At 40.4% G+C, this 16,618-nt stretch overlaps 2 protein-coding genes and 1 long non-coding RNA gene across 7 annotated transcripts in view; all 3 read left to right on the top strand.

Moving 5' to 3' along the window:
* Positions 1-16,618, top strand: part of VMP1 (vacuole membrane protein 1) — a 64,472-nt gene that overhangs the window by 45,513 nt on the left and 2,341 nt on the right. For all 5 annotated transcript variants that reach the window (XM_072026229.1, XM_027471793.3, XM_072026230.1 and 2 more), the window contains 2 exons: positions 2,989-3,105; positions 5,571-5,632. In XM_072026229.1, coding sequence (XP_071882330.1) covers positions 2,989-3,105; positions 5,571-5,632 — 179 coding nt within the window. The remainder of the gene's footprint in view (positions 1-2,988; positions 3,106-5,570; positions 5,633-16,618) is intronic.
* On the top strand, positions 500-1,949 carry LOC119713279 (uncharacterized). The gene is made up of 2 exons (XR_005260302.2): positions 500-862; positions 1,200-1,949. It is a non-coding gene; the product is annotated as an uncharacterized lncRNA (long non-coding RNA).
* RPS6KB1 (ribosomal protein S6 kinase B1) overlaps positions 5,645-16,618 on the top strand; it is a 48,980-nt gene continuing 38,006 nt past the window's right edge. Inside the window, exon 1 of the mRNA XM_038165785.2 lies at positions 5,645-16,615. The gene's annotated coding sequence lies outside the window, so the exon portion shown is untranslated. The remainder of the gene's footprint in view (positions 16,616-16,618) is intronic.

Here is a 16,618-nt window from a genome sequence, read left to right as displayed (position 1 = left end):
CAGTGCTCGACATGTTCAGATTCAAAGATATACATGAATTAAAAGAGTGGAAAAACTTCCTGTACAGAGCCTGACCAGGATATTTGTCCATAGTAGTCCTCCTAAATCTGTTTAGGAGGTGACTTTGGGTTACTAAGAACCAGGGAGAGCAGAATGCAGGAGAGCATTTCAGTAGTGGCTATCTGAACTGCAGACTACTTATAGTGTTTTTTTTCTAACACAGATGTGTGAGCATCTCCACTGATGCTATTTTAGTGTTTTAAGTAGGCTAGTACTGTTCTTTTGGAGTGTGAAAATACCACACTGTTTGAGGTTTAAACCTCTCCCTGGAAGCTTGATGAAAACCGGTAGGAATGACGTGCCTTGCTCTTCCCTCCCACACACAAATGCAGAGATGTGATTACAGTAAAGGGGGGATTGCAGGTTCTCTGTGATCCCATTCTTCTGGAATAACCACAACCATTAGCCAGCTGCTCAGCTGATGAGGTATTAATTCCACACTTGTCTAGAGTCCCTCTTAGTTTCCTAAACTGTAGAGATTACAATGTTAACTATTTGCTCAAATGCAAGTAACCTGTGTTAGCTGGAAAGAATTAAGCTGATTGCAGTTGCTGGCACACAACCTCTGTTTACGAATCTTTTGAACTGTCTTATTGTTTAGAGTGGGCACGTAGGTTACAAGCTGTTCTTTAAATCTTTCCGTCCAGTAAGCTCTGAGACTGCTCCTTGGCTGGCTCTGACTCACTGTTCTCTAGTCACCATCTTGTGAGACATCGCTCGCGGCACGGGCTGTTTGGTCTGACTTGTGTAATGAGAACAGCTCCGGGACGGCAGGGATGAGTTACTGGGGTAGCTGGACAAGGTGACATGTGGGCTAGTAGGGAACGTGAGAAAGGAGTTGCTAGACATGAGGGGAGATGTGTAAGCTCTTCAGTGTTCCTGCTTAGTATTATTTAAGTATTTGCTTAACTTCTTCCCTACTTTTGGTGCCCTGTTCTTCAGTGAGCTCTGAGCTCCAGCTTCCTTTTGCTTACACAGGTTGCTGTGGGTCGGGAGGGATGGGGAATCACGGATCCACTGCAGCGCACCTGAGGATTTGTAAATGTGGTTACAGAATAAAGGCAGAGTAGCAGCAAAAAGGGAGAGGCACTGAAACAAGCAGAGGGATTTGAAGCTGTCCCTTTCTATTGCACCTGTAGAGGAGGAAGGCACCCCCCATGTGTGCTGCTTGCCCTTGTGCATTTCCCCACCAGCTTCTGGACTTTTTCAGGGCTCTTCTTGCTCATTGCTGCTTCTCCTTGTGCTAGAAGGTATCTCCTTTCCTGCCCACATTATTGTTGCCCTCTTACTTCTGGATTTTAAACAGTATCTTAGCTGAAAGTATTTCTGTGACTAGTGAAAGGGAAGAGAAGAACTTGCTTGTGAAGTGCCAATGTAATGGCTGCCCTGGCTGCATGTCAAGGGATGGCTTCTAAATGCTACGTGAAAACTCAGATTGAGCTTAAAGCTTTGCGAATTTATCCAGTGAAATCACCTGAATGTAATGTTTAGTGGCAATAAGAAAACTGTGTTATTGTCTTGAAGCTAATTCCTGTGTAAAGGCAGCTGTGGGAAGGAGCAGAGCGAGGCAGAGATCAAGATCCTTGCTGTGTTTTGGGAGACTTTGCCCTCCCATCTCTGGGCATTTCGGGCAGCTCTCAGTGCTGCACATGTGTGGTGTTCTTGTTTTTTTTAAAGCAAACAAAGAGAAAACCTCACTGACCTGCTGATACACCCCAATGTGGACTCAAGTAACTTTTTTACTGTGCTATGTTTAACGTGCTGGTGATACCCACAGTTACCTGTACCTAAAGCATGCTGCTCCCTCTGTGGTGAGAGTAATGCAGTCATTAAAATGTGCTGTGAACTTACCAGAGGGGAAAAAAAAAAAAAAAACCAAAAAAACTAAACCAACCAACAAAGAACTTACTGGAGACCTAGACCAGACTTGGCTCAGGAGAGCAAAATTATCTGGCACTGGCATAAGTAAATAATTTACCAGCCTCCTCCTATGCCGAAGACAGCTGTCAGAGGTACAGGATCACTTTAGCTGCAGTGGGGCATGGTTAGAGACCGTTTCGGGGCATGGTTAGAGACCGTTTCAGATTTCTTCCTATGCAGGTGGTGTTGTGGGTGCTCATAAATTTGAATTGCTAGTCTATAACAGCTAAGTATAACCCTCGTAAGCTTTCTCGCAGATTTCAGTCAGTCAAAGTTATTATTCTTTATAGGCTTAAATATCTACACTCCCTGTTTGTTTGTGTAACAAAACAACCCAAGTGCTGCAGGATATTAGTGATGCACTGCTACTGTAAACACACGGGGTATGTTCCCTTTATTCAGACCGAGAGCCCTTGTGCTGAGTGCGAAAGGTTGGAATTTGGATTCTTTCTTGGTTTAACTTCAAAAATATTTTACAGATAGTATCACAATACCAAATGTCAAGCCAAGGATTTAACAATAAAAAAAACAACTTCTAATTTTAAATGAAATGCATATGCTTAATAAAATTTAATCAGTGCTTTTAAACTGGATACATATGACCATAAATGCCAGTTTTTAATGTATTTTCTCAGATGGAAATCACTGGAGATAATTTTGAACACTGGCTTCCAGGAGTGATGTGCTTGTCAGTGAGAAAATTTGATAAATCACTCAAAATGGCTTTACTGTGGTTTCTGTGCGTTTCAGATGGAAAACTTTGCTAGCTCTTTTAAAGTCAAGGGGCGAGGAGGGACTGTCAGTGGAGTTGTCTGGGACATTGTCTCGTTAAGTCTCTGAGACTTAAGTTATGTGGTGTAACTTTAATACTTTTGTAAGTATTAAAACACAAGAGTTTTGAATTAAGTTGAAGAAGGGGAAAATGTACATTTTTCAGAGTCTGTAGTATTCCTGTTCTTCTAAGTTAAATACTGCAATTCAGGAGCTTTTTTCCCTTGCACTTTACAGATTCCAAACCCTCTGTTTGACCTGGCCGGGATAACATGTGGACACTTTCTGGTTCCCTTCTGGACCTTCTTTGGTGCCACCCTGATTGGGAAAGCAGTAATTAAAATGCACATCCAGGCAAGTAGATGCTACAGCTCCCTTAGGGCTCTGGGCTGAACACTTCTCTTCTTTTTTTTTATTTTATTTTTTTTTTTCCTGTTACACTGTGTTACTCCGTAATGAATTCTGGAGTCTCCTTTCCTGACCTGAAGTAATGGAAATTAATTTGGTGCGGAGGATTTACAATAAAGAATCTGCTAGGCTCCTTCACTTAGAACTGAGGCAACTGAATAATTTATAGCTACAAACTAATGAGCTCGCTGCCTACACCACTCAGGAAATTGGTGGTTAGCCAAGTTATTTACCTACGGTTTTTACCAGACTGAAAGGACTTCGTACTCATAATGAACTTGCCTTTTTGGTAACAAATACTCGTTTCAAAGAGCACTGCAACTAGCCTTTACCAGTTAAGCGGCACTTTTTAAATGCTCCCTCAGCTGAATGTATAGAGAGAGCCGTGCTCCTTCCAGGCCCTGCTCCCTGCAGAAGGCACTCCAAGGGTATGTTTTTGGAAGTGTCATCTGCAATTTTCAGGCGTGGTTAGTGATTTTTGGTCTGTTCAATCCATGTTATTATGAAAGGGCCTGATTTCAGAGAGGCTTGTTTGATTTTTCTTGCTAACTCAGAGTCTTACCGGATGTTCTGAATTTGGCAATCAGAATCTCAAGTAGCTTTAAAAATTGTTGAGTCTTGCTTTTAAGATGTGTCACCATTTTGTCAAATAAAAAATGAAGTATTGATTCCCTGACAATTGTTAATTGCTGGCAGCGTGGTTAGTACAAGTAGAGTGATATAATTGATGATACAGTTATGGTTAGAGACTGAGCTTTCAGCGGTAGGTTAGAGATGCTAGAGGCTGAGCTTTTCAGCTTAAAATATCTCCATAGGACTCTGCAGTGCCTGTAGGTTTGTTGCTTGGAAATCTTTGCTGTCACTCTTTTTAAAAAAGCAGAAGCTTAGTAGTATAAAATTATTTGCCTACTACCCTCAAGCTGCTTAAAAATCTCTTCCTTTTGCCCTGAACAAGACTTCAATCCCCACCCCTTCTTTGTTCTCATTTTTTTGGTAAATGGTTGTTTTATTTGTGTAGTCTTCAAACAGAAGGTAACAAATAAATCTGAATATTCTTTCACTTACTGTGAAAGCAACACTTTTCCTCTATGCTTTGTTTAGTGTTCCCTGATTTTTTCTGCTTTTAAGCTTGTGTGCTGTTAGAATTTGTTCTGGCAACATAGAAAAGTGAACTAGTATTTGTATAATATTCCTTTAATTTTTTTTGCCTTGTTTAGATAGGAGATTGTTTGCTATGGAACGTAGTGTTCTACACCCAGATAAAATTTAAGATTAAAAAAAAAAAAATCCAGTCTCTTGCACTGTTGGTAAATCATCGTATTTTGTAATATGTTTAGCTATTAGAATTCTGTTTTCTGTGATGTTGTATTTCAAGTGTACTCTTGTGCAATAGCCTTGATTATTTTTTTTCAGTGATCTTGCTGCAATTTGGAATTTAGGAAATGTAACAGTCACAGAACAAGTTTTTAATGAAACCTTTCTCTAGACAGGAAGTAACAGACTCTGCAGTGGCCATCCTGGAGCTGCTTTTAACTGGTCTCTTCCACTGGACCACAAAATCATTTTTGTGTAGTTGTTATCACATCCCTTATTTCCATACTAGTGAATGTGCTTCTCATTAGATCATGTTTAAATTCATTTAAGGAGACCGTGGGAACTGTTTGTGTGTATAGGTACATCTAGACGTAGTCTTGCTCGCTCTTTGCAAACAAACACGCTATTGAATGTGACACAAGGAATTAGCAAAAGCTATTTTAAAAAAATTAACATGACAGAAGAGAAGGGAGAGGTAAAATTACAGACACTTGTTTTTTGTGGAAAATAAGCCATGTGTTACAGAACTGTCTTCTACTGAAATTATTCTGTTTCAAATTATCATTCTCTAATGCAATGGATTATCTATCTTCCCTGAAGTTGGTCTTCTCTGAAGGTACCCAATGGCTCTTACTTGTTCTTCACTAGGTGTTTCTTTGTTTTGCTTCTCTCTGAAGCACGTGAACAAGGGGGCTATCATTTTTTCATCTCTGTGATCTTTAAGTCCGTGTGTTTGTGTAATGGGATGTGAATTTTTCTGCACAGTGCTGACTGTTTTTCCATTAAAACATTGTTGACGGAGTAAAATGACCTTGGGCTTCTGGGAATTTAAGTTTGGGGAGGATGCGAATGGTTAGTGACACAGGCTACAAAAACATTGCAAGAAACGAGATCTATGAGGAAATAGAATAATAAAGTAAATAGCTTTGCTCTCTTCTGCCTATTTTTGAAAAGAGTACTGAAAAACAGAAAAGTGAAGGGAAAACTAAGTGCTGGAGAAGCAGTTGCATTGGAAAAGAACATAAATTGTTGTACACCATTGTCTTTGCTTCCCCTTTGATCAAACATTTCTCTAACTGACGTTTTCCTTCCTACAGAAACTTTTCGTTATTATAACATTCAGCAAACATATAGTGGAGCAGATGGTGTCCCTAATTGGGTGAGTAATTCTTTAACACACTAATACCTTCACTCATTAAGTGGAAAAATACTGGAGGAGCTAAATCAGATGTGCTGAAAACTGTGCTTTGCTTGTAAGTGCCACCTTTGGCTAACTGCTAGCTCAGGTTTTCTATGCAACTTCATTCCTCACCTGAAAGGCTTCAAGTGCTTCAAGAAACATAATAGCATTGAAGGTCAGATGGCCTGAATATCTGATATCTACATTTAACTTTCACCCCAAAATACGATACAGCAATTAATTATAGCTTGCTACACTTGTTGAGTGCAAATGCACTGGTTTTTGTTGACTTTTTTTCAGTGTTGTGTTGGGATCCTGTGACAAAAACTGAAAGGACTGTTGTGATGTTTGCAGTGTCTCAAAATGATGATAAACATCTTACATAATTAGAATTGCCTTATATAAAATACTAAATTTGTCATAAAATGTCAGGCTGAAAAGTTTTTTTATGTAATATTATATCTCCAGTCTGTTAAACTTCATTTTTCGTAGGAGAAATGAGCATTTTCATGGGTAAACTGTGCCAATTTTGAGAAAGCTTGTCTTTTTTTTCCCTGGAGTTCTTTAGTAATTGATTACTGTTTTTTATTTTTCAAGTGAAAATCTTGGTTTAAAACAAGATTAAGCTGATATTAGCTGCGTTTTTGCTTAAATATATATATTAAAACAATATATTAGATGTTGCCTTCATGGGCTTGACTGATGATTGAAGACTGAAGTGCCAGACTTCTGCCTCATCTACCTGTTCAGTCATCACATTCTGTGCACTTTTACAAATCCAGTGTTGATGTTAACAGTGAAAGCCTGGTAATCCAACAAATTAGATCTCAATAATATTTTTTTTTAACCTAATATGGGTATAACAAATAAATCCTAAAGGAGTTTTTCCTTTTCCAAGGTCTTTCACTTGTCATGTGGGGCAAACTGATTGATATTTTGCTACCCAAACTTTAATAGCTGAGTTCAAATTAAAAAAAAATAAAGCCATACTCCTCGAGAACACTTTCAGGAGAGGAGTGTCTGGAAATAATTGCTTTTAAAATATGTAGACTCGAAGTAGTAATGCTATACAAAGAAAAAGGATCGTTAAAAGAAACGTTCTAGGGTTGTTTACTAATGAAACAAATCCTGACCTTATTACTTCCTGATCTTCTGACTGGGCGTCTGCTTTGTAACATCCAAATCGATTTGTTGCTTTCAATATTTTAAAGAAGAAAATGAGAAATGTGGCTAATTTCAACAATCATTAGTTAGATTTTTGTAGTATTAATCACACCAGACAATTTACTACTAGTTTTTAATCAACACTGCTACTAAGCTAGGTATATTTCCAAAGATTTCTTATCCTGCAGATCTTTGAGCCAAAACTAGTAGTTTTTTCCTACTTCATCTGTCTTGGAGATAATTTTGCCTCCAATTACATAGAATGCATTCACAAGACCTCTGCTGGATTCAGATTTTATTAGATGGTTGATGTCAGAGTTAAAAAATGTTCTCGAGAGACAGTAAGATTTTTGGAATGTCCCGGTATCCTTGACTTCTCCCAATCTGTCTGCTAGCATTACCTCATCAATTTCTTTCTAGAGTGAAGTATAGAATAAGTTAAACAATAGCTTGCATTAAACTAAATTAAAATATAGATCTATTTAATGGTTAGTAACTTAATTTTAATCAAATTCTATCCAACAATATGCCTTAAGACCTTTGTCTGAGATACTGCTTTTACACAATAGGAAATGTCTGAGCATGATACTTCAAAATAACAACTATATTCATGTGTGGGACAGCTAGCATCTAGACAGGAGATTAAGCTGAGATATGAGGTGGATTCTGAGAATATCTGATTTTATAAGCCAGTGGGAATGTCTCTAACTATGTGATTCCTAGTTAAAAAGCAAAAATGATTTACCTGTAGAGCTTGCCTGTAGCTCAGTAGTCGTCTGCGTTTGTTACTGGATGCTGTGCTTTAATAGGATTCAGGGTGATTTGGTTTTACATCTCTCTAGGCCTTCATACAAAAGGATCACAAAATACTCTTTCTATTAATTAAATGTAGAGAGAAAAGGGAAATAAAGGGGTGTGAATTTGAGAAGCTGTTTTTTTTTTTTTAAAAAAAAAAAAAAGAAAGAAAGAAAATATTGGCATTATTCAGTATAAAAAAAGTGATAGGAAGGATGGGTGGTGGCAGCAGCAAGGCAAGCAGCAGCTGTGCTGCAGCAAGCCGTGGTATAGAGCGGGGTCAGTGCTAGCGGAGGGGAAGGGGGCATGGAAGGGGTTCAGAAACCGAAGCTTGCAGGAGTCCTGCAATCAAAGCTGAGCCAAAGATCCTGGTTGTCTACCCGAGGCCGGTAATTATCAACCTGTTCTACCAGTTAATAGTTTAAAGTTGTGTTATTGCTGTCAAAAATGCTCAAAGAGGATCGTGTTTTCTCCCAAGTGGTATTACTTTCATGAGCTCTTTATGAGGAAGGGTGGCATGTAAGAGCTCTGTCTTGCATTCTCGTCACTTATTGATCATCCGTGTAAAATACTTGGATGCTGAGCTCATTTAAAATGTTTAATTATCATATGTGTTGTGGGTTTTCTTCTGTCTCTTAAGGCTTTTCACTTAATTTGTTCTTTACCTACAACTGCGGGATTGTTTATGAAGGCACACCAAGCACGTTGCTTTTAAGCACGAACATATTTTCTTTGAAGTGGTAGTTTCAAATGCACATGAAGAATTCCCAGAAAAGAAGCAGTACTCTCCCTAAAGAAGCAGTACTCAAAGCTCACACCACGCATACCATCCACACCGCCGTCTGCCATCAATTTGGGGTAAATGTTAGAATGAGAAAAATTTAATCTTTTAAATTCAGCGTGGTCTGTTTGTATTTGGTGGAAACGAGCTCATCATTTTGGAACCTGGGAAAAAAAATCTAAAAAATTCAGAAATGTGTTTTATATAGCAGTGGGCACCCAGTGGCCTCCACCTCAGAAGCAGCTGAACTTCAGTGGCAAGTGGTGTGGGTGCATCTCCTCGGGACAGTCACACCCTGCGGGCACAGCGTCCCTGCTGAGCACCCTGATAGTGCCAGGAGCAGCTCCTCCGGTGTGCTAAGTGATCCTGGGCTGCAGCAGGCAAGTCTTGGAGCAAAAGAAGGGAGCTGCTGCCCGTAGCAAATGATGTTCTGCTAATTTTAAGAGAAGTAGAAATTAATTTAGTCAATGAGTTAATGAACTGAGTCGTCAAAGTAATTTGAAGTTTAGCACAAGACAGTGAAACGCATGATAAAAAAAAAAATAATAATAAAATTGTGAACTTCCACAGATTTAGAAGTTAATTTTAATGCCGTGCTGTAGGGGTGAGACATGTAAGCCCTGTTAACGCTGGGAGCTCTAATTCAACAAGCTCGCACCTGAAAAGCTGCCCAGAATATCAGTGGTACTGAAAGGCTTCTTAATCTGGTGTTTTTCTGGAACAAATTTTAATGCTTACCAGTTACGGCTGCCAGTTTGAATAATTGCATGTCTTAAAGCAAAACAGTTTTTTGGTAACAGGCACTTGAACCCTTGCCTTTACAAACCAGTTTGCTGCTATTTGCTGTGCTGTAGTTTTTTGCTTCACGGCTTAATCTCAGCTGATTCTTGCAAGGAGCACGATGTTCCCTGTAGGAAAGGAGTGCGAGTGGAATTATGGCGACTGACGTAACTGGAAACTTCGCTTCAAGATGTACACAATTCTTGAAGGAAAAAAAAAAAAGTATCAGTTTAGGGTATTTCTTTAGAATATAAGCAAGTCAAGAAGCTACAGTCAGAAAGGGCTGCACCAGAAATAAAATGTCCTCGGGTGGAACAAGTCCTGTTCCTGATTCAGAGCGTGCCCTGCAATTCCTCTGCCTTCTGGGGGCCTTCAGCAGGGGATGACCACGGAGCACGGCCCCGCCAGGTGACCTCCATGGCCTTACAGCGCTCGGCTTTCCAGCAGCAGCACAGGGGCCAGGCCTGCTCTGCCAGCCACACCTTCTGCTTCGGGGACCTTTGTTTTGCATATGTGCCCTAAAGTCCGTATCCGGTGGCCGTATCCTGTTTTTGTTACAGGGTATTTTGAAATAGAGTTTCCAATCAGCATTTGAACTAAGACCTCTGTAGCAGAAATCAATTGAAAATACCCTGAAATGGCTGAGCATGTGGATAAATGAGCAGTGACTTTAAAATCTCCTGAGATACAAGTGCTTTTGGAAGTTTATTGCAACACACCTGACACTTCGGTACCATAAATCACTGGCTCCCCTCCCACAGGTATATCGGAAACCTGTGGGACCGTGCCCTCGTACTACACCCCCTGCACAATAGATCAGCTCTGCACAACAAAGGCGTCAGCGTCTTGAAAGGGACACAGATGTGAATGAAATTTGAGTAGCTTTGGTGTTGAAAACCTTCCAGTGGATCACAGCAGAATTATAAAAAGTTTATTTGCAAAAGGCTTGTAGGGTTTAAACAAGCAAGCTTTTTTTTTTTTTCTTTTATAAATTGCTTGTCCCAAAATCGTGCTATATCTTTAAAATGCAGAGAAGTTTCCTTACAAAGAGCAATGTGGAGCAGAGTTAAGAACCACCAGGTCAGAGATGTTGCAATTCCTACTTCTGAGAGCATTGGCCTTAGCGTAACAGAATGTCCCAAGGAAAATGCTTTGCAGGCGGCTTGGTTAACGTGGGTATTGGAGCACAGCGCCAGGTAGGAATGACGTCAAACGGGCAACAATTTTAGCTTAGTAATCTCCAAGTCAGATATTTTCTTTCCTCATCTTGTAAAACCAAGTGAATCTGCCAGGCTTAACCCTCAGTGTCTCTGCTGATCCTGGCCATAAAGGCGATGGACTTTCTGTGGCTGCAGGGCGCAGTGAGCTGTCACCAAATGCTCTGAAGCCACAGCGGCAGTGGGGGATGCCAGAGCTGTGCTTACTCCCTCTGGTTTTGGAGCCCAGGTTTGCTGTGAATGCTCTCTTTGAGCCACGGGCACCTTGGGAGCCCGGCCAGACTCGCTGCAGCGTAATCTGTCATGGCTGAGTCAGGCCGGGAGGCTGAGGTCCGTTCTGAGTCACGGCAGCAGGGTCCTGGTATTGGCTGAGCCTCAGGGAAATGGATGGTTTAAATACTGTGAGAATCTTTATCAGCACAGGAAATGACAGCTCATTAAAATACTAACCGTTAAGCCTGTTTAGATCACTGTCTGGAAAAAAATTAACCATTGCAGGTTCAGATAACTTGCAGGAAGAAAGGTGCTCTATTCAGAGAGCGAGCAGTATGCAAACTAATCAGCTTTGTACTTGTCTGGTGGCACAGAAACGTTTCCACTAGAATCTCTTTTTCAAGGCTTTATAAAACTTTTAAGAGGTTGGTGGTGCTGGAGCAAAGCTTTGAGTTTCTCTTGGGGGACGGAGAGTTGAGATAACCAAACACAGGGCCTCCTACTAATGCCATGATGCTTGCAGGATGGAGTTCAGCCATGTTCTTATGGGGAACACAGAAGTGTGAATCAAACGCAGACCCCAAAGTGTGGGAGGAATGGGTACTGGGTGCGATGGTTGTTGCTGTTTTGCATGCAGCTGTTGTTAGCTGCTCAAAGGTGAGAGCCTGTGCTTGGTCCCCTGGCCTGGCTGTCAATAGCTGCTCCAATTTAAATTGAAATACTTCTTAAAAAAACAAAGTTGGAGGTTCTGGAAGGGACGACTTCATCCCAGCACACTCCCTCCTTCAGTTCATCGCATTCTTCAGTGCCACTGAACTCCCTTTTTGTAGCAGGAGATAATCTCTGGCCTCAGGCCATGCTCGCTCCCGGACAGCAGGATGAGATAGTGAATGTGCGCGGGGCTGTGCTGACAAAACACACAATGAAATTTTCCTCTTCGTTTGGTTTGCTGTTATTTAAAAATTCTTCCCTGTTGTCTTCATTCTGAATCGGAGTGCCGGCATTTCCTAAGAGGATGTTTTGCTGTAGCTGGCCGAGCCCAAATAGCCAGACTTCAGCAAAAGGGGAGTGACATCGTGTCCCCCAGACCCTGGCAGTCTGGGCTGCACTTGACAGCCAGAGAGCCTGACAAAATCAATCCCCGTGTGAAGTTAAACATTTTTTCCAAATTAAGCTGTGGATATTAGGGAGATCGTCTACGAGACGGGGCTGGGGCTGTGATTCAATGCCGCATCACCGTCCCAAGCAGGGCTTCGGCCTGGGAGCCTGATGGCTCGTGTGTGTGTGCCATTGATTCACTGCTTACGGTTCCGATTTCCCTTCAGGTCATTGCCATGATAAAAAGGGATTTCCAGGATTTCACAGAGCAGAGCTTAACGTGTCTTGGTCATCACAACTGAGGGACTGATCCCAGTCGCTCCCGTGAGCTGCTGAACAGAGTAAAAATTTGAGAACTGGATGCCACTGGAGGTCTTATTGACATCTTTAATTTCAGTCAAAGGAAATGGAGTTTAAGAACTGCTTAAAATTAATCAGCTGCTTAATCGCTTGCTGTCTCTTACAAATGAAACTTTTATTAACATTTAAAAAAAGCAGCACAAGGCACCATATTCATCTTCTAAAAATGGGGGTCACCCATGGCAACTTGGTAGTTTTCTTAAAACATTTGCTAATTCTAACATTTGTCTCTGGAAAAGTGGGCAAACACGCACATGTGCGGGGGTTTTTGGAGATGGAAACTGTGTATCCTCAACTGTAAATTGATTATTTTGTGAAATGTTAGCAGTGGTTAGTGATTCACAAATGGGGCGTTTAGATACAGACCTGTGCTTCAGTATTTAGTGCAGCTTGCAATTACTTGTACCTTCGCAGACTGAAGGTTATGGGTTGTGAAATTTGTTAGTTGGGGATAACCTGTAGCCTTTATGATCTATTAAGATGATAAATTTGCCTTTCAAAAGTGCGAATAGTATGATCAAATTGGTTTAGTTTTCATATTAGCAAAGCAGAGTTGACTGGAGTACTGAAGAACTTGATGATTTTTGTTAATTTAGCATAGGAAAAATATTTTTTTCCTCTGGACTTGGTGCTTAGTCCACGTGTTTGAGAAAATTCCTTCCTGTGCTTCAAAAGACTGTTACAAAAAGAAGTTTCCTAAAAATCTTTCCTACCACTTCATGCCTTTGCGGTTCAAATATTGTCAGTCATTCTTTTAAATCTGAAAGCAAATTACTGAATTGCACAAAGTGCTATAGAAAACAGCTTCACTGTTACCGGGATAAGTTTTAGGGCTAATACTGTCAGAATATGCACACCCTTGGTGTGTTTTTAAACAAATCCTGTAACTTCTCTGCTGGCTGTGTAGTCTGTGTAGTGTGGTGCTTCAGATAGCTGTGAAATTCTGTTCTATCTGTGGAAAACTATTATGACATTCTCATTTAGATAGAAATCACGGCTCTTAATTAACAATAACAAGGGGAGAGGAGGAGCAGATGCATCTGTTCAGTTACAAGCACCAGGTAATGCATCTGAAAACAGGCTTCAGCAGTGAAAACAAAATTCTTGATGGGTGCTTGTGTGCATTACATTGCAAATAATCTTTTTTACTAAAATGTGATTTTGATATATTTAAGCTCTAACAAAGACTAGTGAAATTTTTGAAGTCTGTCTGAACTTTCAATTCCTAGTGAAACATTTAATTTTAGCAGAGAATGAACGTGAGTTAAAGCAAATTGTGAGCTGAGTGCTTAACTTTTTCTGAAGTTACTAATGGATCAAAATATCTGCAAAGTTTTGTTTTCTCAAAAAAAAATAATAAAATAAAATCAGAATCTTTTGGTAAAGCTGTAGCCAGCCTTTGTTCTTCAGCTGAATTGTGCTGAGGGGCTGGAGCACAGCAGCAGTGCAGCCACCTCGCTGCTAACTGCAAATTGTGTGACAACCAGAGAGCAGCTCGGGAAACGTGTTCATTGCTTGACAGACAACCTCTGGCTGAATAACTTCTTCTAGTGAATGACTTTTTTTGCTTCAAGGTGAAGTCCCCCAGCAGCTCGCTACGACCTACGTTTTTACAGGGATGGTGTGGGTCTTTTTTTGGGGGTGTTCTGTTTTGGCAGATAGAGACTACAAAGCGTGGCTGAGCTCAGTTCTGTGGTGTGCCAAGTTTCTTTTCTTTTGTCATCCTCTCCTACTCCTTATTTGAAAGACAAGAGGCTTTATTTTCAAAGGAAAATGCCAGGAATTAGTTTCAGGCTGTCCTACAACGGGGTTATCTTCCAGCATCTTCCTTCAAGTCGGATGTGTAAAGGTGCCTGTGGTTTGCATCGAGGCTCCTGAAACTGCGGTAGCCTTTTGAAGACTTTAAAAAAAAAAAAAAAAAAAAAAAAAAAAAGTCTGATCTTAAAGTCAGTGCTAAGTGGCGCAGAATTGTGATGCAAATCTCTTCCTTTTGCATTTTACCTGCCTCTGGGCTGAAGTGTAGCACCTAAAGATCCAGGCTGAAGCCTCCCCCCTTCCCCTTTGATGCCTTGCTGAGCTGAACTTCATATTTCTGAGGGGAACCTCTCACTCAGTTCTAACTAAATGAAAACTGGGGGATTTATTCTTTAATTTACAGATCATAAAATGATTTTTATGCTTCGATATTAGGTGACAAATAAGTTGGCTGGTTCAGTAAATCACAGAATGTTGTTGAAAGGGTACAAGTAACCAGAACTAACCCTCTGAGCTGGGAGTTCGAGAATTTTATATCTAATTCTGTGGGTGCACAGAGGAGATTATTTTCTAGACGCTGCTGTGCTTAACTTTACTTAGTTAAACCTCTGCACTTTTTTTCAGTATTAGATGTCTGTGAACGTGCAAAGTGATGCAGACTTTTAGAAATGAAGGTCCTTACGTTCAGGATTTTACAGTTCTTCAAAACAGCTATAATAAAAGGGATGTCATACACTTAATTTTAATCATGCTCACAAAGAGAAGATGCTGAATGCTTTTAGTGGGGAAAAAAATGAAATAGAGCATTGATACACCCGAATCCTTTCAAGCCATCTGAACTTGGTTTTCTTGTTTTTGTTCTGTTGTTTAATGCTCACTGGGCACTGACTTGGTTCAGTTTTCAGAAAAATAAAGAGAAAAAAAGGAGGATTTTGAATAAGTATTCTGTTAATCACTATTCTCATAATTTAAATATTCCTCACTTTGTACCCATGTAAAATTTTAGAAGTGAAGTATTACCTCCAGTAGCTTTTCCTGCTTCCAAGTGCCATTTGAAAAAAGAACAGAAAAAGCCGTGACTCGTTGTGATCAGCGAGTCACCAGGAGAGTGTTTTACCACAAATAAAGTGGGATTCTTAAGGGTGGGTTTTGCAAAACTGGAAATTGTTTGTAAAAAGTTGACGTGTTTTTATGTAAAATGTGTACTAGACGTGCCTTAGTCTCAACACTTTTTTTTGGCTGAAAATCTACCACTCCAGGCACAAAATTTACTCACCCATTTGTATCATCGCTATGGTGAATCATGAGGGACACGCTCTTTTTCTAGTCAATATTTTCAAAAAATTATTTGCCCCGACTGTAGTAAAGGAAATAAATTTCAGAGTGAGCTGTTTTGTTTCTTGAATCTGTGCGTTTTCATAAGTTTTTAAGATTAGAAAGCTATTACTTTTGAATTGGGCTATAGGATGGAACAGCTAAAATCATGTCAGAACAGGAGACTGAGGAAAATAATTTGAGATGTAGCCCCACGTAGCAATAGCAGCCATTCAGGGAGGAGGTGATGGGTTTGTAATCCTGTCTGTGTATGTCTTGGTGACTGAATCCTAAATCCTCCCTGAAATAATAGAATGAGAACTGTAGCAATGAAATTTAAGGAGACTTTAAAATGTAGAATATCATATTAATTTCTTTAATATTAAAAAAAAAAAAAAACAACAAACCAGTTCTCTTGGAAAATCAGATGGTGTTTGTCAGCGATGGGGAATCTCCCCTAGTTCCTGTTAGGAGCGCTGGGTGTATAAACGTGGATTAAACTTTGGGACTGTGCTCTCAGATAGCGCTTGCATCACCACCACCCGTTGCTGCTGGGGGTAATTTAATTTCTCTGTGTAACACCTCAGCTTTTTTGTGTGCCGGGGCAATTTCTAAAGCTCCTCGCACCTCCTGCTAAATAGTGTGGTGTGAAGATCAAAAGAAAAATCACCTGCGTTGGTTTTGGTTGGGGTCTGGATCGGCTGCGGTGTTTGCAGGCTGGAACGTGGTGGCTGCTCTGCCTGTCCCACGTTAACACCTTTGCTTTGGAGGTCCGGGAGTGCTCCTAGTGCCACAAGCCTATCGGTGATCTTTATACGTTAGTGTAAGAACAAGGTGTTTGGTAACGTATTGTAGCTTTTGTGCAAGTCATCTGCCATAAACCATGAAATGATTCAGAACAGGGTTCATAGTTCTTTCTTTGTTCCTTTGTTAATCACTGACTTGTGGGAGGTGCCTGCAGAATTTGCTAATGCATTCTTTTTGGGTAAGGATGACGCACAGATTGTCCTAATAAGGACTTAGTTTGAGAAAGGGGCCGTCTTCTTTGAGAAGATAGGGGCAAGTCATAGGGCGAGCAGTTTCTTTTTTAACTGAGGGATGACACAAGCACAAGTCATTTCCTTATTAATCGGTTCAAACCAGTTCTTACAGGAACTGCTGGTGATAAATGTGGGACTTCTGAGAAGTCATTCATTTTATTCTCAGCACTGCATCAGTGCACAGCCTCAGCTGGCTTCTCCCGGGCTTTAAGGAAATGCTCTAGCTCACGGCTTCTTTCTGTCTTACCACCAGTGTATTACCGCTGATTTGCTCTGAAATATTTTTCTTTTTAAATGCTTTTTGAGGATCTGAGGAAATACGTTCCTTTCTGAAATACCAGCTAAAAGATAAAATTCACTTTATTTTTGTGGTTATGATTTCCCAAGTAGCAGTACCCTTCCGAGCTGTAGCTCAGTCTGAACTTTGTTCTGTTTGGGTCAAGTGGTA

This window comes from Anas platyrhynchos, chromosome 20, assembly GCF_047663525.1.
Source record: "Anas platyrhynchos isolate ZD024472 breed Pekin duck chromosome 20, IASCAAS_PekinDuck_T2T, whole genome shotgun sequence".
Lineage (NCBI taxonomy): Eukaryota > Metazoa > Chordata > Aves > Anseriformes > Anatidae > Anas > Anas platyrhynchos.
This window is presented reverse-complemented; position numbering and strand designations above follow the sequence as displayed.